Source organism: Volvox carteri (genome assembly GCF_000143455.1).
Source record: "Volvox carteri f. nagariensis unplaced genomic scaffold VOLCAscaffold_70, whole genome shotgun sequence".
NCBI classification, from domain to species: domain Eukaryota; kingdom Viridiplantae; phylum Chlorophyta; class Chlorophyceae; order Chlamydomonadales; family Volvocaceae; genus Volvox; species Volvox carteri.
The window spans coordinates 70501-92329 of NW_003307613.1; the positions used below are offsets into that span (position 1 = coordinate 70501).

At 57.2% G+C, this 21829-nt stretch overlaps 3 protein-coding genes across 3 annotated transcripts; 2 read left to right on the forward strand and 1 right to left on the reverse strand.

Moving 5' to 3' along the window:
• Positions 1 to 1835: 1835 nt before the first annotated feature.
• VOLCADRAFT_98256 (uncharacterized protein) lies at positions 1836 to 4681 on the reverse strand (the record flags this gene model as incomplete). The annotated part of the gene is made up of 6 exons (XM_002957184.1): positions 1836 to 2303; positions 2562 to 2667; positions 2887 to 2993; positions 3518 to 3630; positions 4095 to 4230; positions 4508 to 4681. 6 exons carry the CDS (start codon positions 4679 to 4681, stop codon positions 1836 to 1838), a joined length of 1104 nt encoding a protein of 367 aa, XP_002957230.1.
• Positions 4682 to 5134: 453 nt separating this feature from the next.
• On the forward strand, positions 5135 to 15133 carry VOLCADRAFT_98257 (uncharacterized protein; the record flags this gene model as incomplete). Its single annotated transcript, XM_002957135.1, has 17 exons — positions 5135 to 5145; positions 6270 to 6313; positions 7313 to 7405; positions 7463 to 7550; positions 7828 to 8032; positions 8186 to 8392; positions 9335 to 9577; positions 9903 to 10379; positions 10412 to 10516; positions 10620 to 10893; positions 11364 to 11555; positions 12055 to 12247; positions 12685 to 12790; positions 13013 to 13185; positions 13776 to 14265; positions 14611 to 14668; positions 15045 to 15133. 17 exons carry the CDS (start codon positions 5135 to 5137, stop codon positions 15131 to 15133), a joined length of 3048 nt encoding a protein of 1015 aa, XP_002957181.1.
• Positions 15134 to 16473: 1340 nt separating this feature from the next.
• VOLCADRAFT_67902 (uncharacterized protein) lies at positions 16474 to 19364 on the forward strand (the record flags this gene model as incomplete). Its single annotated transcript, XM_002957136.1, has 5 exons — positions 16474 to 16605; positions 17123 to 17173; positions 17488 to 17557; positions 18330 to 18514; positions 18999 to 19364. The coding sequence occupies 5 exons, from the start codon at positions 16474 to 16476 to the stop codon at positions 19362 to 19364; spliced, it is 804 nt and encodes a 267-aa protein (XP_002957182.1).
• Between the last annotated feature and the right edge of the window lie 2465 nt (positions 19365 to 21829).

A 21829-nucleotide genomic window follows, 5' to 3' on the forward strand; every position in this document is an offset into this window, starting at 1 on the left:
CATGGTTTGTCGCTCCGGATATTTGGTTTAATTGTTGCTAGCGGTGTTGCCGCCGCGGTTGCCAAGGAAATCGACGCCAGCTTAGAGCAGGGTGGGCGAACAAGTACAAGCAAGTCTGCTGTCACTTTTGTACATGTGGATGAAATGAGTCGTTGGCGTGCAGGCATGGAATGCATGCGGTGTGCTTTCTTACAAATCGGACAGCCGGCACAACTACGGGGGCACGCCTTCCCTAGACCCTAAAGGGTTATTCCTAGGAATTATGTGTTGTAAAAATATGTACATTTGGTAAAAATGGACGGCTCATTCCTTAGTTCCAACAGCTATGTTTATTATACGGCACGAAGTGTCTATGGCTTAGACGCTAAGCTGCTACTGTTCCATCTAAGAGTTGCTGCAAATTATTCCAAATTTTATCCTTGCTTAACCTTGGCAGGATTTCACCACTTTGTCTCCTTTCTGCCTACCTTTGGCAATTGGCCGCATTATGGCCCCGTTGCAGTACTCCAGAGCTCCCCCCTTTGCTTTAATCCCTTCTGCGTCGTCAATTATCGTTTATATGTACCGTGTCCGCTCAACCATGGCTGTCCAAGCGGCGCCGGCGTGCACCGCTGCACTGTTGTATAGCATTTATAAAAAGGTTTGGATTAACATACGCACGGTATAACATGCAGGTACAAATGGGTACAACCCTGACACCTAAAGCCAGATCCTTAAGCTCGGCCGGCCGAAACCCGTTAAAACTATGCTACTAGTTGCCCAAGGACGTCCTGTTAACGCCATAACGCGTACCTGCAAGATCGAAATACCGCATCCCCAGGAAAGCCGTCGCACCGCCATCAAGAAGCCGTTATCCTGAGGCCACCAAATCTGATTTGGGTTTTCATCGACGCTCCCATGACTTAATCTAATGGCGCATGTCGATAGCAGTGTTGCACCAGGTTGTACAAATCTTGGACGAACCGCAGACACTCCACAGACACTCCACAGACACTCCACAATATACAGCCCTTAAGTCCCGTGGCATCTAAAACCCATGTCCATGCAAACTAATAACGCCCTCGCTACCCTACGCAGTACGAAATAAGTACAAAGCCCCTACCAATGCCGGGCCCAGGCTTCCAAACCGGAGGAGGAGGGCTATGCCTAAGGAGAGGAGCGGCGCGAACATGAACAAAATCGAAGAGCACAAAAATATCCTGATTAACTCCAAGAACATCTCATGTCGACACAGTTTACCAGGTCCATAGCTAAACATGTCATCCACCCTGGTGCACAACAGCTGCATTTAGAGTGCTGCCTGCAAATTTCGAGTGCTCAGAGGGTGCGAGCGCACATCTAAGGGCTTAGACAGTGCAGTTTGTTCCTCGACACACGCATCAATGCGTTTACAGGGGGTAAGCCTAACCCAATACAACACCAATACCTCGCCCCAGTTCACCACATTGAGAGCTGGTGGGATACACGACACACTGCTGCAGAGCTACGCGAGGATAGCACCCAAATGTCTTCCTTATCGCCCTGCAAAGAAATTATAAATATGCACCTGAAAATGGCCGTTTCTTGGACTACAAGCAGCTTTCAGGCCCGTGGCGTTTCCTCAGCCTGGCACTGGCATCTGACCTAGAACCAAATCGGGTCCTGCTTTGCACGAAAGCTCACATGGCAGGCAGGAAGGAGAGCGACTGGCAATGTGCACGAAAGCGCGCCCTCCTACCCGCCTTCCCATCGACCCACGGCCGCTACCTCCGGCCTCGACCACTTCGCCAACACCCTCAAGCCGCGCTTGGGCGACAGCTTTTGTCTGCCTTCCAAACCTCTTACACGCTGCTAAGTTACCGGCTATCTGTCCGCTGGCTTCCGCTGCCGCTCGCATTAGTACCCTGCGTGCCGCCGCTCGTCACCTGTACCACCGCCGCCGCGGTGGCGGCAGCGGCGGCTTCGCCGTCGCGCGTCGTCGTCCCATCGCCGTCGTTGCCCTCTGCCGCTGCTTCCAGCTCCCGCCGGGCCTGTGCCTGCTGTACTCGCTGTTCCCCTCGCTCCGCGCCGCCTCCGACATCGCCAGCGCCCTCGCCGTGCTTGAGGCCTGCGGCGGCGTCCTGTGGCACCAGCAACATGCACTGCGCCCAGGCGCGAGCGTCGCGGCGGCCCTTGTTTATCATGTAGCGGAGCATATCGTCGTCCGCAGGCACGAGTGCCCAGGTAACCATCTTGGCGTAGTTGAAGGGCCAGGGCTCGTAGGCGTCCGGACTGATGGACACATCGAGCAGCGATGCCACCCTGTCATACTGCGCCACGCGGTCCTGCAGAACGATACGGTACGGCACAACCGTATAACTCATTGAAACCGTCGATGCGGTACGGCAAGACATGGTGCACGCTGCAATTCGTGTATTAGTAGAACGGACCTGATGTTGATGTAAAAGTGGACCAGGGCTGCTGCTGCTGTTTTGCAAAATAACCAACCTTGTTTCCCTTTTCGACCTCTCGCCTTCGCCTCCGCCCCCCCCCCCACACGCACGATCCTGAACACGTCCGAACCCGGCTGCAGTCGCTCCCACCTGAACGGTTGCCAAGACCTCGTTAACCGGGAAGCAGCACACCTTGACTGCATGATCCGTGGGCGGGCGCGGAATAAAAGCCGCCACACCGCCGTCCATGTAAAACCTGTGATTTACGGAAGGCAGGCAGGCAGGCAGGTTATGAGGGGGATTATGTGCAAGAAACAAAAGATTAACTGCCAAAAGTTGACGTGGGGAATGGAAGTCAGCGCAAAGCAGCATTGTTGGGAAAACGTGTCAAGATGCCCCTGTCATGACAGCAAAGCTGAGTCACCCGTACTCCTAGGTCAAGGAAGCATGTTTCGCGCGCAGCGCAGGCACTTACTTGCCCCTGAACTCCGTCATCCAGGAACCGTTGAAGTAGAAGGGTATGTGGCAGGAGGTAAGCAACGCATTGACGAAGTCGTCCTTGCTCTCAAACTCGCTGACCAGCTGCGTAAACCGCACATGTGCACCGTGTACAAGTACAGACAAAAAATGCAGACCGGTAAGGGTGTAGGAAAGAAAGAAAGGCACTTACGGCAGGACGGCTAGGTTTATAGCCTGCACACCACTCTATCCTACCCCTTTGCACCGACCCAAATCGTAGGACACAGACCCAGTTTTTCCGTCAACAGCCAGCAGCGCCCAGCCGCCTGAAACTAAAAAGGGCCACCCATCACCCGGCAGAGCTGCTCCAGCGCAATGTGTGCGTGTGTGTTTTCTTATCTAACTGGACCGTCCTTGGGTCCCCCGCACAAGCGCGGGTTGCGTTTGTAAATTGTAACATAAGCGACAGACAAACAGACAGACAGATACAGACAAAGCGACAGGCAGATTGATCCATGTACGTTGCGTTCCGATGCAGACACCTGCATCTCCATTCCGTGCGCATGACGCTTGTGCACGTGTGCGTACAGCAACAGAACCGGCCTGCACCTGCCGCTCTCCTCAGCTCTGTTGCATATCCGTCTCACCTCGCTGCGTACCACGGGGAAGAGCCGTGTGAGGGCGACGTGGGTGTTTCCTCGGCACCGCTCGTGGGCGTCAACCGGCAGGTAAGCATGCAGGAAGTCCCGCAACAGACCCCCTGGCGGCGGCGAATGGGACCAGGGCGGACGGGGAGCAACCTTGGTGTTGAGGAATGAGGAAGTGACGTGGAGGAGCGAGAAAGGAGGCAGCGCGTGCATTGGGCGACGGGTAAGGCGGGAACAACGTGGCTGGCCTGATGGATACAGGAAGCGTCCAGGGGATTTACGTGGCCGGCCCGGATTATGGGATGCAAGTCCAGCAGGCGCACGGAGATGATATGAATGGGTATGGAAATGTTGCTAGGAATGCTGCATGCACGCAATCTCAGGACCACCCGCCAGCGCGCACGTACATATACACCGGCGCCACAACCCCGGCCTGTGCCGGTCGTTCCGTCCAAATTGCCAGCCGACAGCCGAGACCACGTAGACCGAGGCCACGCCCGGGAAGCCAATACAGGCACCGTTCTCCAGCCGGCCCTGGCCCGCAGGCGTCACAGCACTCTGCAGGACGCGGACTCACCCAACCGGTAGCGAGTCCCATTGGTCCTGCAGTTTCCCGCAAACTCGTGAAGGGCCTGTGTCGCCTTTTCTGGGTCCAGGCCACAGTTGTAAGTCGCCACAGCCAGCGAACCCGCACTTGCGCCCGCCATTTGCACCTACGGTACGGCAGAGTGCCAAGGACCATTACTACTATACAATTCACGATTATCGGGCCTCATAAGGAAGCTGATATCGACAGTTTCAGGGAGCGAGAGACCGCGCTGTGGGTTAGTATATGGTAGGGCGAAGGGGCGTACCACGCCGGCGTGGTACTTACAGGCACGCAAGCAGCACGGATTGTTGGGTTTCCGCAACCTGTCGAACCTGTCCAGCACATTAAAATAGAGCAGCTTGCAACGCACCAGCTGCTGATGTTCCTTCCCCCTTGCGTACCTTGTAATCCTTGAGGATGTTCAGCTCGTGAAGTTCCCAGAGGACCCCTAAGTGGTAGGGGTACAGGAAGCCCCCTGCGCTGAACCCGAAGCCCAGTGTGCCGCTTGCGAGTCCTCGTCGGACCTGCGATGGTCCCATGAGTGCGGTGTAAAGGAGGCTTATGAGGGTTTTCATCACTCTCCAAATGGCTTGAGGTACAACATGGGGCTGGACTACGGTGCCAGCTTTTGGAAGCTTGCCCAGGCATGAACATCCGTTTTATGCTTGAATTACATTGACCGTTGAGTCTCTCGGTGATGTCATAACTTCGAGCTAACCTGCTCCAGGCGTGTTTGAGCGCGTCGCTCCTTCTCATCGCCGCTGACCCCTTGGTCATCGACACTGCTGCCAGATCGTGTTTCCTCTCCATTAAAGCTTTGGGATGGCGTGTAGAAAGTTGGCGGAAAGCCACTTATCGACGTCCATGGCCTTCCGGAAGAGCAAGGGTCGGACAATGGTATTGGTCGCAAGATGCGTTGTCCTGAAATTGAAGATTTTAGCAATGCAATTCGGCTCGTTAATTTCTTGTTATCCCCTAACGCTGCCGCAGCAAGCGAGGAACCCCGTTGGACAGCTCGGTGGATGGACATGTCTCCGCTGTGAGTTATCTTATGTCTTGCTTTCACGTGCATGTTAGGATACCTCGATAATATTAGCGCAGATGTAATTGGGCGTTGTTTTGTCTATGAGAAATAGGCATTACAACGCGTCAGGGATTCTGAGCACGGACAACGCCATTTGGACATGGTTGCTTTCGCTGAATCCAATGCGTGAGCTCAAATGCTGTAGGTAATGGAATAGCTTGGGCATTATTGTCGCCCGAGCTGAGCTAGAGCACCGGTGTGCCATGTGCGTGGGGATCAAGGGGGCCAAGCATAGGTCTGCATGCAAATTCATTAAGATATGTCATACGGATGCCATGTAGACACTCCAGTTGTGGCAGGCAGTGGCCTGCGTGCCATATGGTTATGGTTTTTGAGCTGTTGAAGGCGTCGTCGTAACTGCCTTATGCTTGAAACACGTGGGAGGCCATGCCATAAGCCGGTGACGGGAAAGGCGATGCTTGATTTCCTTACAACGAGTCTTAACCTAACCCATTTGCCCAATTCCTGCATCAAAGACTTCATCAAGCAACCACTCGATAACAGTGGCCCAAAGGGGTGCTGTGGGGCCCCCCCAGTGGGTTCACAGCCCTTTCCGTACTACGTGGACGGCAACAGAAACGTATGACAGGAGCCGAAAAATGCAAAACAGACAAAATCTAAACGCCTTTGTAAACAACTGAACAACATATCGTTAATTAATATTCTTCGTCTTGTCGACACCAGCTGCAAATCATCTCCAGCATTCCCCCCGCAACTTATCCGTGCATCATAAGTGCAGATGCGCAGATTGTTGTTGCTGTGGCTTTATTAATATTGGGAATCGCTGGAAAATCGGATACTAGTGGATACCCTTATCAAAACGACGGCTTAGCCTCCCCCGTGCGAACTTTGGCGTTTCTCTCCTTCATAGCCTCCTTGCGCTCAGCACGTCTGCGATTAAGCAAGGAATCCCCAATCAGAAACAGCAGGTGAACATGAAAGAAGGGTTTGCATGTGTGGAAAGGATACCTTGCCTTGCCTACCGAGGTGCATGTACGCCCTGACCCGGCACGAGACAGACAGACTTACATCCCTACATATACTTGCTAACCCCCCAAGACTTACTGTTGCTGCAACAGCTCAGCCCTGCTCAACTTCTTGTTTGCAGCTGCTTGTGCAACAGGTGCGCTTAGCGCCGAAGCAGCGAGGGGCGACAGGATCGCGCCCAAAACTGAGCGACGGGAGACTGGTACCGGCACAGGTGCCGGAATCTGAAAAAAAGGACAGGAACAGGTCAAAAGCAAAGATGTTATGGTCACATAGCGAAATGAGGCAGATGCAAGGGCAAGGCAGGCTTTCAACCGGCTGACGTGGAAAGCGCCGCATGCCATCCCGGCGAGTTGCATAGGCTAGTTTCCCGATCGTGACGTTTTTTCCACAGTGAAATGTATCCTGGAAATTTCTTCCCGGATGCTTACTGGGCTGGATTGCTGAGCAGCCACTGTCATTGTTGCCTTGCGCAGAGTTGCCATGGTTGGTAAGAGCTCTCCGACAGCAGAGCGAGCCTACAAAGGCAATATCGAGGCTCCTTATCGTCCGAAGGCTCGCGACAGATGATCTCGCGAAAGCATTCCTTTCAGACCCTCACCACCAGGGAATGAGCAGTATTGACCGACAGGTAACCAGATGGTTCCACAACTAAAGACAACCCTTATAACATAACCACGAAAAAGCCCCGAAGCGGTTGATAACATTCACCTCTTAACCTGTCGCTCTTCCCGTACCTTTGACCGAGAGTGTTTGACTTTTTTTTGCTAAGTCGATGTGGCAGATGTCAGTGGATCTTTAGGGGAGCAAATACATGAAGGTTCCCCCCAAATAATTGTACCAAAAGCATCGCTTGGCCCTTGCGGAGTTACAGCGCACTCCTTAGTTACGCAGCAACCTAAATGTACATGTTTATCCAAATTAGACTTTCACGGTCTAGCACGCGAAGTATTGGTGCTGCGGTTTGAATCAGTGTGGCCATGGACCTTGAGCGCTTCGTTGCCAATCGCGAGCTACTGGAGCGCCTATCGCGAGAATATGAGCTCCTGAAGGCCTCTGGAGGCAAGTGCGGACTTGCACCTCTGAACAAACTGGGATGGTCGACATTTACTTGCACCTCGCCGCTGCCTTCCAGCGGACGTGGACTTCGGCGCCTGGGTGCGCCAGCGCCTGCGTGAAGCAGCGGCAAAGCTTGCGGCAACTGGCCCCGTGGAACCCCCGAACGGAGGTGACCCAAATAACCACAGCTATGGAGACGCCACAGGTGGGACACCGCCACCACCAGTCGCGCGGGAGCAATCCGCTTTTTTAGGGGAGGCGGCAACCGAGGCGAATCTTGTTGCGCCACAGGCCGAACAACTGGCGTTCACAAGGTAAAGTGTGCGCGGCATGCTGCACACAAGTGTCAAGGCCTCGGCCCTGGCCCCGGTAATCACATGAACCAACACCTCTTGTCCTATAAGTCGCAAGCCAACACCTACACGTCCCCATGCCTACCGCCAAACGTCCGGTTACCCTCGCTCTCCGCCGCCTTGATCACCGTCATCCCCAAGCCTGACACAGACCACCGCCAAGCACGCTGAGCACTATAGGTGCAACACCCTGGGCACCCCATGTACCAGTAGCACCAGTACCCCCCCTGAATTGCAGGCGCCCCGGACCTGCTGGTACACCTGGTCTGGCACCTCGCCTCATGCTGGAAGGAGCAGCAGCGGCCCCAGCTAAGCCGGAAACGGCATGGTTTCTCCGGGGGGAGGGTACTGGTCCAGCCTCGGAAGCGCTCGCAGATGCCATCTACGGACCAAGCGCCCAGAGCCAGCCCACAGCAGGACGGACGCTGCTCCGGGATGCGAAGGTACGTCGGCAGCCTTGAAGGTCTTGGCCCCACGGGAAACAGGTGGAATATCGGATGTCTGCTGGGTTAGCGCAGCAGTCAGTGTTGCGCTATGTCCCGTTAGGCCAGTCGGCCGGTCTCGCTGGAAAGCTGGGACGTGCTTTTTCCTCACAGGCATCTCGCAAGTCGTCAAAGCGGGTGGTGATCATCTCGCCGCGAAGATCGCCGTTGAAGCCGCCGTACCGCTCGAGCCCCAAGCAGGAACAGCCGCCGCTGGTGCAGCAGCAGCACAGCGGAGCGGCTCCTGCCGTCAGCAAGCTGTACACACAGGTGGAGCCGGGGCTATTCTCCGCGAGACCCGACGCATACGTGCATCCGCAGGTGCGCTTGGGAAGCTGGCTGGGAAGCTACTATGCTCGTTACGCTTGTAGTCGGGCAGAAAAGCAAACCGGCATAAGCAGGAAGGCAGCCCGGCATAGCCTGCGTGCCTGACATCAATTGCAAAGTCAGGTCCCTAGGGGAACAGGTATTTCGCTGGCCATCATGCTGTGTAACTGCAAGCCGACTGTCCCCATCGCGTCGCCTAGGACGGGAAACGCATTCCGCACGATACCTGATATACGTGCATCTGTGCGGTTTGTAGAACCTTTTCATTTGTCTAGCGCTTGTCCGGAAGGAGCGGCTCTTGTGGATTATGCGGCAGTGTCGGTCGTAGCCGCCTGCGCTGCCGTACGCAGCTGCTAAGGGTGGAGTGCATGGGGCTTACCATTGCCGTACTGAAACGCAGGCACTCACGCGCCGCTCATCGTCAGCCGCCATGCGACCGGACTGGGTTAACGCTGCTAGTCTCCAGGCGGCGCTGCGAGGTGCTTCATCAGCGATACCACACCTGCAGGTGACGCGTCATCAAAACGGGAGATCTGGGTTTCTGGATCGCCAATGGGATTTCCGTGGCGTCCACGAAGGGAGGGGGGAGCTTAACTCAAGCAGGACTGGCGTTTTCCGGGGCTTCACGGGGTGCCTAGGGAAAGGTGGCAAAAGGGTGGTTATGCACGCTGCTAAGCATCTTTAGGAGCGGAGTAGCGGGTTTAGGGAATGGCGCCACGTGATGTATGTTTCATGGTCGGGGATGTGTAAACCCCCGGTACCTGTGTCGGGGGTGCGGACAGGGTGCTGATGGGCTTCACATGGCCTGCTGAAAGGCATGGCGTCGCGATGTATGCTCCATACGCGCTTTGGGCCGAAGCCCCGAAGCCGGAGATAACGTGCCCTGCAATTACAGGTGCTCATTGGCAGGTGCCCACTGTCGCTGCTCCTGTGCAGGCCGCCGCAGAGCGGGAGCGGCGCTTAGCCCTCTCCACGGCGCTTGCCCGTCAGACTCTAGCGGCGGGACTGGGGCAGGATGAGGCACGTGCCGTGGCGCTGGGTGGCGTGTCTCCCGCCGCCGCAGCGAACCAGGCTGCACAGTACCAGCACGTGTTGCAAGTGGCGCAGCAGCTCGCACAGCAGAATGAACAGCTCGCAGTGGCGGTGCAGCTAAATAGCGTGCAACTCGCACAGCAGCAGGTGTGCGGGTGGATGGCTGGCCGGCTCAGCCGGTGGGCGTTGTTTTCTTCATGCGAGTCCCACATTTGGTTTGGAGGTGGCTTGGGGAAACAGAAGGAAGCGGGAGTCAGTCGGCAAAGTACGCTAAAATCGGAACTGAGAGGTGTCGCATAGGCAGTCCGCGGAGCACGATGTATACCAAATGCTTTGCCTGTGGACCCGCGGATAGGCCCGAGAAAAGTCGCGTAGCTTAGCGGTAGCAAGGGCAGGGTAGACATCTCGAAGCCTGGTGTAAATTAAAGCTGAACCACGCTTGCAGGCGCTCCTCGATTCGGCACTGCAACAGCCGCCTCCGCAGCTGGCAGCAGCTGCGGGGTCTGCTGCCGCCGAGCCAGCGGCGGCCGCCACCACCAGGGTAGAAGTCGAATCGGGTCCGCCGCCATGGTTCATTCGCCGAGGGCCCCCTGGCCGCCCCTCGGCAGCCAGCCAGCAAGGAAGGAGTAGTGCAGGCCTGGCGGCAAAGGCCACCCATGGCCATGTGACCACCGGCGCTCAAGCCGGCAGGTCACCGAAGAAGGCCGACGCCGTCATGACAACGAAGGCCGGCGCTTCTGCCACGGCCATTGCCATGACGGGCAAGGAGCGCGAGCGGTTGGCGCGGAAGGACGCATTAAAGGCGCTTCTGAAGCAGGTGTTGGGCGGCGCCGGGCTAGCGGGCGGCAAGGAGGGGCGGCGGCGGCTGGCAAGCAGCATGGCGGAGGCGGAGAAGCTGGTGGCGGCGATACACGCGCTGGCGCGAAACAAGGCCGGCCTGGATGTACCGGTGCATGGCGAGGTGCGATGGGCTGATAACAGTGCGGGTTAAGGGGAAGTGGCTGCATCAAGGGGGCTTTACTACCTGGTGCCCACGGACTTGAGGCTGCACAGAATACAGGTAACATGATGCTGGTGATTGTGAAGGTAAGGGCCGCCATTACCTGTGACACCACCATGCTAACGGAAGTTGCTGCCCTGAGCAACACCCGATACCCAACCCATTTTTCGCGCATGGCCCCAATTTCAGACGGCTCAGGACTTCCCAAATGTCCGGACATCAGCTGTGGCCCAAACCCAGACGTCCGGTGGGGCATCGGCCTCGGGTGCCAGCACCGGGAGCGAGAAAGCAGGAGCGGCAGCGGCAGCGGCCGTCACAGCGGCGGTGCAAGCCCAGTCATCCAGAGAATCTTCCCGTGCCGCCTCCCTCGCCGGTTCCCGTTCCCGCTCCTTGGCATCAGCTATGCATGCTGCCAGCGGAGGCACAGCTCCAGGGACAGGTTCACGGGCCGTGTCCCGGCAGGGTGAGCACCCAAGTGACTGGGACGGGGACGGAGACCTCCACTGTAGGCGACTGTCCCATGGATCAGCATATGGATGGTAGCCAATCTCCTCGAACGCCCTCTGTCTCGGAGATGGATCTGGCGCGGGATGCGTGCATGGAAGCACTGCCCCCGTGCCCTTGCCCTTCTACTTCCGCATTGCTGCCCACTGCTGCCGTGCATACGCTGCCGGGCTCCCCACGGCCGCATTCCCTCCTCACTACCCATCGCACAGAACATGCCCCATTTCCATGATGCATCACCCCAGCTAGGCTGTTTCCAAAACGCTTGCTTATATATCTTTCAACTGCACCGAAGTTAAGTTTATATACATTCTGGGCATCAAGCTGGCATCATGACTATTCACCCGCGCTGGGCTTCTCTCTGTGCCGCTTAGCTGTCGCTGCCGCTGCCGCTACATTGCCCCTGCTCCCCTCCCTACTCACCTACAGGCTCGGGCCTCGCCAGTGGGTCAGTTGGTAGCGAGCCGCAGTCCTTAGTGGATGCTGGCGGGGTGCCAGGGGGCGAGGGCACCCCGCCCAAGGCTAATTCCATTCGTGCCTCGGGCTCCTCAGAGCCTCATGAAGAGCCAGGGGCCGGGGTCCCTTCCAGACACGCATCCAAGAAGAGCCTCGCAGCGCAAGGTGCGGCCCCGTGCCGTGGCATAGTGCACGCGACGGGCTTATGCGCTCGGGCTTTGCGTGATGTCGTAGGGACTTGTTGGGTGTTAGGAAGGAAAGGCTGAGCAGGTCCCACTGTTCAATTACCAGCGGGATGATGTAGGATGTGGGGAGCGCAGCAGGGACTGGATGTCACCACGCTTCATGTTGTTGACAGGTCAGGCCCCTGCTGGCCGGTGGATAGGTGGGTCGTGACCGCTACTATAATTGTCAATGCTCAAGATGCCCATGCTAGACAGCCTTGGGCAACCTAAATTCTCGCCCGTGCGAGCCCTTGGCCTAGCAGGTTCTGCCGTAGATACCGCCGCACTCCCCCATTCGAGGTCAGGGACAACATCTTCGTCGTCCCCAGGCAGGGAAACGGTAACGCGGATGGCATCCTTGGCTTCTTTCTCAGCCGCTGGACAGCTCGGCCGGATAACTTCAGGCTCCCACGGCCCTGCACCAACGCTGGCACCAGCAGCTGCTGCGCTAGGCGACGACACAGGTAGTGGCACTGCGGTTGCCTGGGCACACGTTTCGGAGGAGGCAGCAGCCGCTTCTGGCGTTGCCGCACGTGGCGCCCTGCCCCTTCCGGGCATACTGGTGGAGTCTTTGGAGGACCAGGTGCAGCAGATTGTGGAGCGGGACGCGGCGGCGGCAGCGGAGATGGCCAGGTGGGGAAGCCCCTTGCGGCCTCTGAGACGGGCGGATCACTGTAGTATCCTGTGTATCACGGGATCTGACATCCACCGATCGGTTCTTTTCTGAAAAGACGTCATACAACAATCAATCTTGGGGCGGCAACCGACAGGAATGGGTGGGTTATTGCCCTAGAGAATTTTCGTCCGCGCTTTCAACTTTCCGTTTGCGCAGCGTTGTAGTGTGCTCTGGGCATGCGAAGGCTTGGAATTGGACCTCGGTGGCCACTGGAAGGGCCTCCTGGGTAACGCAAGACGCCCGGCACACGTAGCGATGACAGTCGCTTAACCTAGTTTACAACCATTCCTGCCAGGCCCAAGCCCTGTTTCTGCCTTGTACTTCAATCCCATGCAACCCTATTGCACCCTTGCACGGCAAACTCAGTGAAGCCCCGCTGCTCCATTATACTCAGGCTGCAAAAGCTGGATGCGTTGGAGCAACGGCTGCACTCCATGGTGGACCGAGTGGAGAACAAACTCTCACGCGCGTTGCAGCCGCTACAGCTAAACGCACAGCAGGTACAGCTCCAACAGCCAGGTCTACTCGGACGAGGCGCACGGGGTCTGCAGGGCCATTCCGCTGTTGCTGCTGCTGCTGCTGCTGCTGGACCAGCGGCATGGACAGGGCAACTGCAGGGCGCCGATAGTAACATGATCTCAGCCTCTGGTGCAACGACAATAGGAGATGCATCCTTGGCAGCGGTAGCAGCGGCCGTTGCGGCAGCGGCAAGGACCACACAGGGCGAGGTGACCGGTGCTGTGGCGGCGGCGGCGCGGCATGGCGTAGGGGGTGGCGGCACAAACGCCACCAGCGTCGATGTTGTGAGTCCTCGGAGTGCGGGGCTGTCAGTGCTTGAGCTGCAGCGGATGCTCATTGAGCTCAACCGGATGGAGAGCAACGAGCAGGAGGTTAGGTGAGCGTGGCACTGCTGCAGCCCCTCTCACTGGGGGTTACGTAGGCAGGAGCGCCGTCGCCAGGTGTTCCTTGCCTTGTTGGTGCTGCCTTGTACTACTACCGTTGTGCATGTGACAGTGGAAAGAAATGATGGCGAAAGCGGGGATTGTGTGCGCGGCTTTTCTTTCCATGGTGGCTACCAAGGATCTTTTGGAGGCGCCAATGCAGCCTCGAGCAGCTGCATTAGAGGATACCATTAGAGGTCCCAGGGTGCTGCTTTTCAGCATGTGCTACCACAGAAGTCCCTTACCTGGCTGCTCTGAGCGGCCAGTGTCGATTGCGAACCAGCGAGGGGAGAGGGAGGAGCAGGCAGTGTACCTGCGGCCCTGCACTAATGAGCCGTCACCGGACGACGCTGGGCCAGGCAGACTCCTGGGGGGGCCTTGTTGGGAATGCCATACCGAATGTCCTTCAAGCCCACCCTCGCTAGCTTTGGAGTGAAGGCCATCTCCTTCAGCTATACATGTTTGTTTTCCTCGCGTGTCATTCCCTGTAGAAATGGCCCCCAAGTCCCACGTTTTCGTACTTCTCTTCTTCCTATTGACGCAGGCGCAAATGGTTTTTCGACTCCAAAGGCTCCCGTCGGCAGCACAACCGTGCGGCACTACCCATCGTGGTGCGTGACGGGCACCTAGGCACCTTCGACCCCGACGACCCCACAACCTCCGCCAGCCTGCCATCTCGTCCTCCCTCAAGCCCTGCTCACGGTGTGAGTCCCAACTCACGCCGCGTGTTCCAAGCTCAGCCGCCTACGGAAAATACCCTCGCCATGCTTGCCGGGGGCACCAAATGCAGCATAGGTAATGGTGGGGCAGGCGCAAGCTCGGTCTTGGCCCCGCGGCATGGCGGCACTGACAACGCCTCTAGCATGATGGCGGAGGACGGTACGGTGGCGGCGGCCTACCATGCCTTGGCGGATCCGATCAGTGACACCACCTTGGAGTCCGTACTGCGAGGCCGGCGACGTTACCTGCGCGCCCAGAAGCTGGCGGATGGTGATCTGCTGGTGGCGGCGGATCCCAACCTCAATCCCGTACAGGTGAGCAAAGAGCTTGGCAGACTTTGGACCATTTGGATCAGGCGCTCGGTGCGAAATACGCAGCGATTGCGCCTATGAACGGCAGCCACCATCAGGTGCAGCATGGCGGTAGGGCATCGGGTCAGGACACGCGGAGCCTTTGGGGGTTCATTGCATCTCCTTTACCTGCGTCCCCATGGTATGCTTGCACCAGTTGCGTACGGCATCACGGCATCCGTACATTTTGGCCACTGCACATAAATCCCATATGCAGGCCCCACACGCGCCTTCCACAGTCCAGCAGAGGGCCCCATACAGTCATTTTTACTGTTTTTCCTATCCGCCGTTCTTGTCCTCCCTCCGCAGGTTATGGAGGACCTGGCAGACGTTCTGCTGGCTGAGCTGCTTCACGAGCAGGCGCAGGGTGCGTATGGTATACGTAGGGTATACGGGTCAAAGGATTCGGTCCTCCGGACATGAGGTTTGAAGAAGCATTGCCATCGTTGCAGTTGCCACTTGTGCAGCTAGCTTCTAGGCTGCCATTAATTGGCGGCGTGGTACGGTACGGCAGGGTCATTGACTTGTCCTCATCATTGTCGCTGGGAGTATTGCGCATAGCTGCACATGCTGTTACAGGCCACGCACCTGTCGTACACCGGTGCATGATACTTCAGCGGGTCACTATCGGGGATCGGGCTATGCAACAGGATTTTATGCTAACGGGTCAAAAATGCTTTAGTTATCTGCTTCCCGGTTTCATTCCTCAGGGCTTGCCGCTTGTGCTTTCCTTGGTGCCGCAGAGCTAGCGGGCTTGTGCGACAGCCTTGGGGAGCACATGTTGAAGGACGAGTTGGACCTCTCCTCTGATGGTGATGAGGATGGCGAATGAGAACAATCGCTACTAATACTTGGTAAAGCCGTTTCACTGCAGCCGTGGGACCATCCGCCGCAGGTGGAAGTGGAAATGCGCGTTCTCCGCCATGTTGCACCACGGGGTGTTTCGCCTCGCATGTGGGATGAGCACGTGAGCCGCTTCTCCCTGCTACTCCACCATCAGCAACACTCGGCTCGCATAGTCCTTGCTAGCAGCGCGTTTATAGGTGCTTGGTTTCTTTGGGGGTACTGCTACGGAGCTTCGACTGCGTGCCTCGCCCCTTTAGCATGTGCATTTGCGCTCGGCCCGATTGAGTGACGCCCCCTGGTGCTTACTCCTGCGACTTAGGACCTGGGAAAAAGGCCCCGCAGAGTGTACGTGACCCGTGGGTCGCATGGACGGCGCCTAATGGGCATTATGACCTCTGAAGTTAGTGCGGCCTCGCGGATTCTAATTGGGTAAGGCCCGCAATGTTGTGCGGTAGGCGTTCCTTGGAGCGTTGCACTCGACCCGCACCTGTAAAAATCCACTGTAAATCTCGCAAACTAATGGGGGTCAGATGTTCACGTATGAAGGCCATTTTAAGATCCCGACGGGTGTAATTTCAGACCCAATTCACCACTTTGGCCGCATATTGCAACAAACATGGAAAGTTATTCAAATCAACCAAGTAGCCTCACTGCAACGCGAGCCATCCATTCACAGGGAATGATCAACTGAAGGTGAACAGGGTTCGAAGATCCGAACCTATCCAAAGCTACAGCACCTGGCAAGGATAGCTGGATATAGGTGTATCCGTACGGACATGAAACAAGCCTTTGCCTCGGGCTGCTTTGGCTCCTCGGGTGCTTGTAGCAGTGCTGCTTCTTGGCAGCGGGCGCAAGAGCTCCGGCTCAAGCGTTTCATAGTTGTGGACCCCTCAGCTGCTTCCGGCCACCTGCGACCTTGGGGACGAACCCAACGAAGCTCAAACGCACCAAAATGAGTATCTATGTCCACAGCATATTTAGCAGTGGTTTAAAACGTTCCACAAAAATCTCCCAGGAATGTTGGCCCTGTGGGTCGGTGCCTTGTCGACATCAAGGTTGGACGCATTTCAAAAAACGACCTCGCGTCGCGGATATCTCCCAGCAGCACGAAAACTTCCCAGAAAACACAAAAATCCGATGCTGATCCATAGCAGGCATCCTATGCCAGGAGGACCTGTAGTATCGAGACGTATTCCTTGCGTAGCCGGCTTGTGCTTGGTGGCATTTGTCGCGATTGCAAAGACAGTCAATTACCGAAACGTGCGTGCAGCAAGACGCACCCTCAGCACCATTAGTACCATGGCAAGCCACGAGGTCAATCCCGGGATGACCCAGCTGCTATCGAAGCTCATCGATCGCGGGACGCTTCGCTCTCCGGCGGTTGCCAGAGCCATGAGTCAGGTCGACCGCGGGGCCTTTGTTGCCCCGGAGTGGGCTTCGTCCAGCCGCGCTTACGAAGTGGGTCGTTCTTGAACCTAAGCGCAGACCTTTAAGCGCCCTGCTCGTCGCTTGCGTGCCGAACACCTGGGCCAGCAGCTCTCGAGCAATTATTGACTTTAGCACTTGTGAAATGGGTTTAGGACCCGACAGAGTTGATTTGTTTGAGCGGTCCTCATGTTCGGTCTTGTTGGGACCAAACATTGGGACCGAACAGGAAACGGGAACCTGCATCGTGAGGACTTGACTAAGGAATAGTAAGGCGCCGTCGAGCTCTGGTGTAACAGGTGATGCGTTCATGACAGGTAGTACGCCATGCACGAGAATTTGAATTTAAACTGGTTGACCTCCATTATGTGATGCGAGAGGTGCAAAGGTCAAGGGAAAGCCGCGACCTCTCGATCCACACCCAGACCTAGCACGCGCCTTACTGCCGCTACGGCGTATGCTTGCTGTTCCCGCTGCTGCTGCTGCTCGTCCTGCTGATGCTGTCGCTTGCTGTACTTTGCGGTGAAACCCATTTCCCATCGCCCGACAGGATCACCCTCTCCCCATCGGCTATGGCCAAACGATTAGCGCCCCACATATGGTAGGTGGGGAGTGGCGTGTACTGCCCGCCGTACATTTATGTGCCTTGGTCCGCAGTTCAGCGCGGTCGTGGGCGGGTGCCGACTGAACCGTTTGGCTGTGACGTGTTCATACATACACACACGTTGCCCCGCTCCCCCGGGCTCCTAACAGCCCTGGTGGCATGTGGCCCAACCACGGAGGACCCACATGGGGAGCCACGTAGGGCGTGCTGGCGGGTGCCGTTTGCAGTTCGTAAACCCCAACTTCGAACCCAGCTCCGTGCACACCTTGTCTCTGCCTTACGTGCCTTACGTGCCATACTTGCCCCCACAGCACGCCACTGCGCTCGAGCTTCTGAGTCCGCAGCTGCGGCCCGGGGCCCGTGTCCTGGACGTGGGATCAGGTGATCCGGAGTTTTGGATAGGGGTCGGGAGGGACGGGGAATGGGAGTGGGAGTGTGGAGGAGATCTCCAGGACTGAGGGGTGGGTAGAGGACCCCCCGGGGCCCCGGTCCGGGCTAGTGGCCGATGACACGTTGCGTGTGTTGGCATCGGCAGCATGGGTAGCGGCACCGCACGATTCCTGCACGGGTGCACGGTGTTCTGTCGGGTAGGCAACTAATGGCATCTGTCGGTGCGAGTGTGCGGACGGACACGCCCTCACAGCCACTCACAAGGCAAGGCAGGGGACGCATTTGGACAGTTGCCCAGGTCCGTGTGGCATGTACTCATGGTCTTGACACCATATCGTACGACGCGTCGTACAGCAGGGGTTGCGGGGCTTGAGCCATTCGTGTTGCACTGCACGCGCCGTTCCATGCCACGTGACTCGCGTATGTGCAACTTCACGACATGCTGGGTCCCTTTTTTCACCCCCCATATGCTCCGCGTCGCCGTCACCAGCAACAGAGCAGTCCATCAGCACTGGCTAACACTGATAGCCCGTGTGGAGTGACATCCTTCGTTCCAACTGTCATCAGATCAGTCAGTGGCCCCAGAGCGCCAGTTCTGGGGGAGGCCTAATCCCCCGGCCCCTAGCCAGCCAAGTAAACCCGGGTGCGCCCCCTGGGTACTGCCCGGATGTGAGATGCGGCGCCCCTTCCCTTTCCTTTCCTTTCCCTTCCACACTGCCCCTTCTCTGTCCCCTACTTGTGGCTCTGCGGGTGCCCACCCAAGCAGGCAGCGGCTACCTGACAGCGTGCTTCGGCATGATGGTGCACCCAGGTGGACGTGTACGGGGGGTGGAGGTGGTTCCGGAGCTGGCGGCCCGCAGTCTGGAGTCCCTCCGGCAGGTGGTACCGCAGCTGCTCCAGGACGAGACCATCTCCATCGAGTCGGGCAATGTGCTGTCCGGTGAGCGGGTAGGGGGGGGAGGTGGGGTCCGCTGGCTGGAGGGGAGTCGGGAGCAAGTACCTCCTGGACCGCAACCACCTGCTCTTGGCCCAAGACCTGTGATAAAAAGGGGGGACAGTAAAGAGAAAACGCAAGGACGTCAGGTAGCATCCGCCTGCTAGAATCAAGAAATAATTAAAGCGTTTAAAGCGTTTACTTTTATGTACGGATGAATGATGGCTCGATGGCAGTACTGGTAGGATGCCTTCATGCGTTACACCCTCAGCCCTTAAAACGGTACGGAGATTCCTGGCCCTCCTCCCGCCCCCCCAAACAGCCCGAACCCGGCGGACCACGCGGAGTGAACCCTTCTCCCCTTCAGCAAAACTACCGCCTCCTTTTATCCTATAACCATCCTCCCAGCAGCCACACCGACCCACCGACCCACCGGACTCACTCTAGGTGTAAGACTCACCCCCCGGCGTTCCGCGTGCAGGGCTGCTGGCCACCGAGCCGCCCTTCGACGCCATCCACGTGGGTGCTGCCGCCGAAGAGCTGCCCCAAGACTTGGTTGCCAAACTAGCCCCCGGGGGCCGCATGGTGATACCCGTGGGGCCGCACTACGGCATCCAGGTGCTAACGGTGGTGGACAAGGCGCCGTTCGACACCGCGGCGGCACTCGGGGGCGCGGGACGGCAGTGGGCGGGTTTGGAGCCGCATGGCCCCCGGGCTGTGCAGGGCCCTGGGGAGGAGGGTGGGGTTGGAGAGGGCGCGGAGTGGGGCGGGGGAATCCGGGTGACTAAGTTGATGGATGTGGGGTATGTGCCTTTGATGCCCCGACACGGTGGTGCGGGTGAGGCGGGCGGCCATGCGGAGTGAGGCGCGGGAATGGAATGTTGCGTGTGCGTGCTTGCGTGTGCGTGTGCCTGGCGCTTTAGGTTTTATGTGGAGTATGGGGTTGAGCACGCGTAGGCGCAGGGTAAATGGATGTACACGGGAAAGCGCACAGGACTGCGGGGAAAGAGTTCACCGGGGGTGTTGAGTGTTGACGGGGTCGGCGAGGGCAGGAAAGTACGTATGGGATACCGAGGAGGCGCAAGGGTGGGCAGGGCCAAGAGCAACATTTTAAAGGAAATGTTAACTGCCTGTTGAGGCCCTTGCTGCTCACCCACCGGATTTTGTGCCACACAACCATCGCAACACTGTATCGTCACACGAATGGATTGCTAAATTAGGACCCGCTGCCGTACGAGGGATCGCTTTGGGCGCGGAGCAGGTGCTTTAGATTGTGGAATGAAGCTGCGGAGGAGTTGGATGGACTGGCCAAGCTTTTTAGGGTCGTTTAAATATTCCGATCGGATTGAATGGTGTCGATCAGGGAGGTTTGGCAACCTTTCTCGTATCGCAGAGCGATCTTCTCTGGATTCATGCCTTCATAAATAAACGAAATCTGATCCGTAGTTGTCTAGTTGCGCATTCGGAATCATGGCAAAATTGTAGTTGCGCATGCAGCGGGCAGGCCAGCAGGCCTGTTTAGGCATCATCCAGGAATTTTACCTCCGCTCCCTCGCGTATTAGTTCTTCGCTCCATTTAAAGTTCCTCGCTTTGCTTTCTTCCCAGTGCTTGTTGGCTTGCAACCTGAATGGTGGGCAAGAACCTAGATGTTGGATGAAAAATGGACGAGCATGCTCGGACTGAGACACAAGCACTCCTTGCGCAACCCGGCAAACAGGACGCGCTTCGGCCCTGGCCGATGACGTTGAGTAACAAGAGAGGAAATACGGTGAAATGCAAAGGGCAGAAGCCAGGAAGATGTGCAGTGTGAAGTAGTGGCCGAGCATAGACGGTTACAAAAGCTCACGTGACGCAAATCGACCAGACATATAGGCAACGCGAAGCGGCAAGCAAAGAAGACAAATAAGGAAAGAACTATTAACAAATTGTAGAACTTTGTACTCGAGAACTGCAGGAAGAGACGTATAAGGAGTTGAACCTTGAAACCGGGAAGTACATTTGCAAGATTGATGAGCAAAGCGTCTACATGGAGAGGAGGGCGAGGAGGGCGAGGAGGGCGAAGAGGGAGTTTATGTTGCTTGTATTGCCGTGTTTATCTTATTGGGCAACACGACTCAGGCTTTTCCGAACGCATCCCACGATTACCCGAATATATCCCGGGCAAACCAGGCCAAGAAGCCGGCCTTTTGGCCACCAAGGCACAAACCAGGTACATCAAGAAGAATGTTTTTGCAATGTGGAGTTTGCTCCTTGTAAGCTTTCCATCGGTAACCGCACCTCATTCGACTCACCGTGCTCGTACCATTTCTCATAAGCCCCATCACAACATAGGCTGCAGCACCTCTAACCACACCCACGAAACAGTAAGACAATTCTTCAGGTGGTCAAGCCCACATACGCGTCTTGTGCCCGCGTAACTCCATAGGGGCTCCATTCGCTTAGCTGCAGACGCAGCAGCCCCAGCCGCAGACATGAGCAGACCACACCCCAGTCGCGCCAATACCACTCACGGTGACTGAGGCCCCCACCTCCTCAGCTGCGACCAGGGTCCCCGGACGATGCTGCCCTGACCCCTGTATATCCGGAGCCACAGTCCCGTCAATGCGAGTACAGCCATGCCCACAGCCATGCCATGGGTGATGTCCGCTGTCACGCTTTCCTGGGCCGGCGGGCCTTGAAGGCTCGCGCGCGCCAGCATGATACTGCGCGCTTCTAAACCAGCTGCCGCGCCCCCACGGTATACTGCGAGCTTGCGTAAGTAAGCTGGGTTAGTTGGGCGTAAGGCCCAATGCGTAACTGTTAGACTAACTGTTTCGCAACGGCCCGTGTCCTCAGGGCCGTCATTTATTGCGCGCATTAAGCTGGTTAGCTTATCTTGTTTTTGTTGTTCAGCGCGCGCTGATCAACAAAACAGGTCCCGCGCCTTCGGCGCGCTTTCTGTTACTACACCGCTGTGCCTTCGGCTCGTCAGCGAGACCCATCGGGTAGAGTGCAGTGGAGAATATATAGCACTAGCACCATAGAGTTAGCCCACCTTATTGAAGCACCTTTAGTAGTGCTAGTGGCGGCGCATGTCCCGGTATCGCTAGGCATGACTCCGCTGGTGGAGGCAACTCACAGCTATCCTACATAGCTAACTGGAATGTCACAGACTGGCATTTCCTCGAGGGCTTCTGCGACGCAGTTTATGCCCCCTGCTTTCTCCGGAGCGGATCAACAACTCCCGCCCACCCCGGACCCAACAAGCTTGCCCCTGCAGCTACAACACTAAATGTCCTCTTGACGACGTATTTCATCAAGCTCATCCCCGAGGTTTGGGCGCGACGCT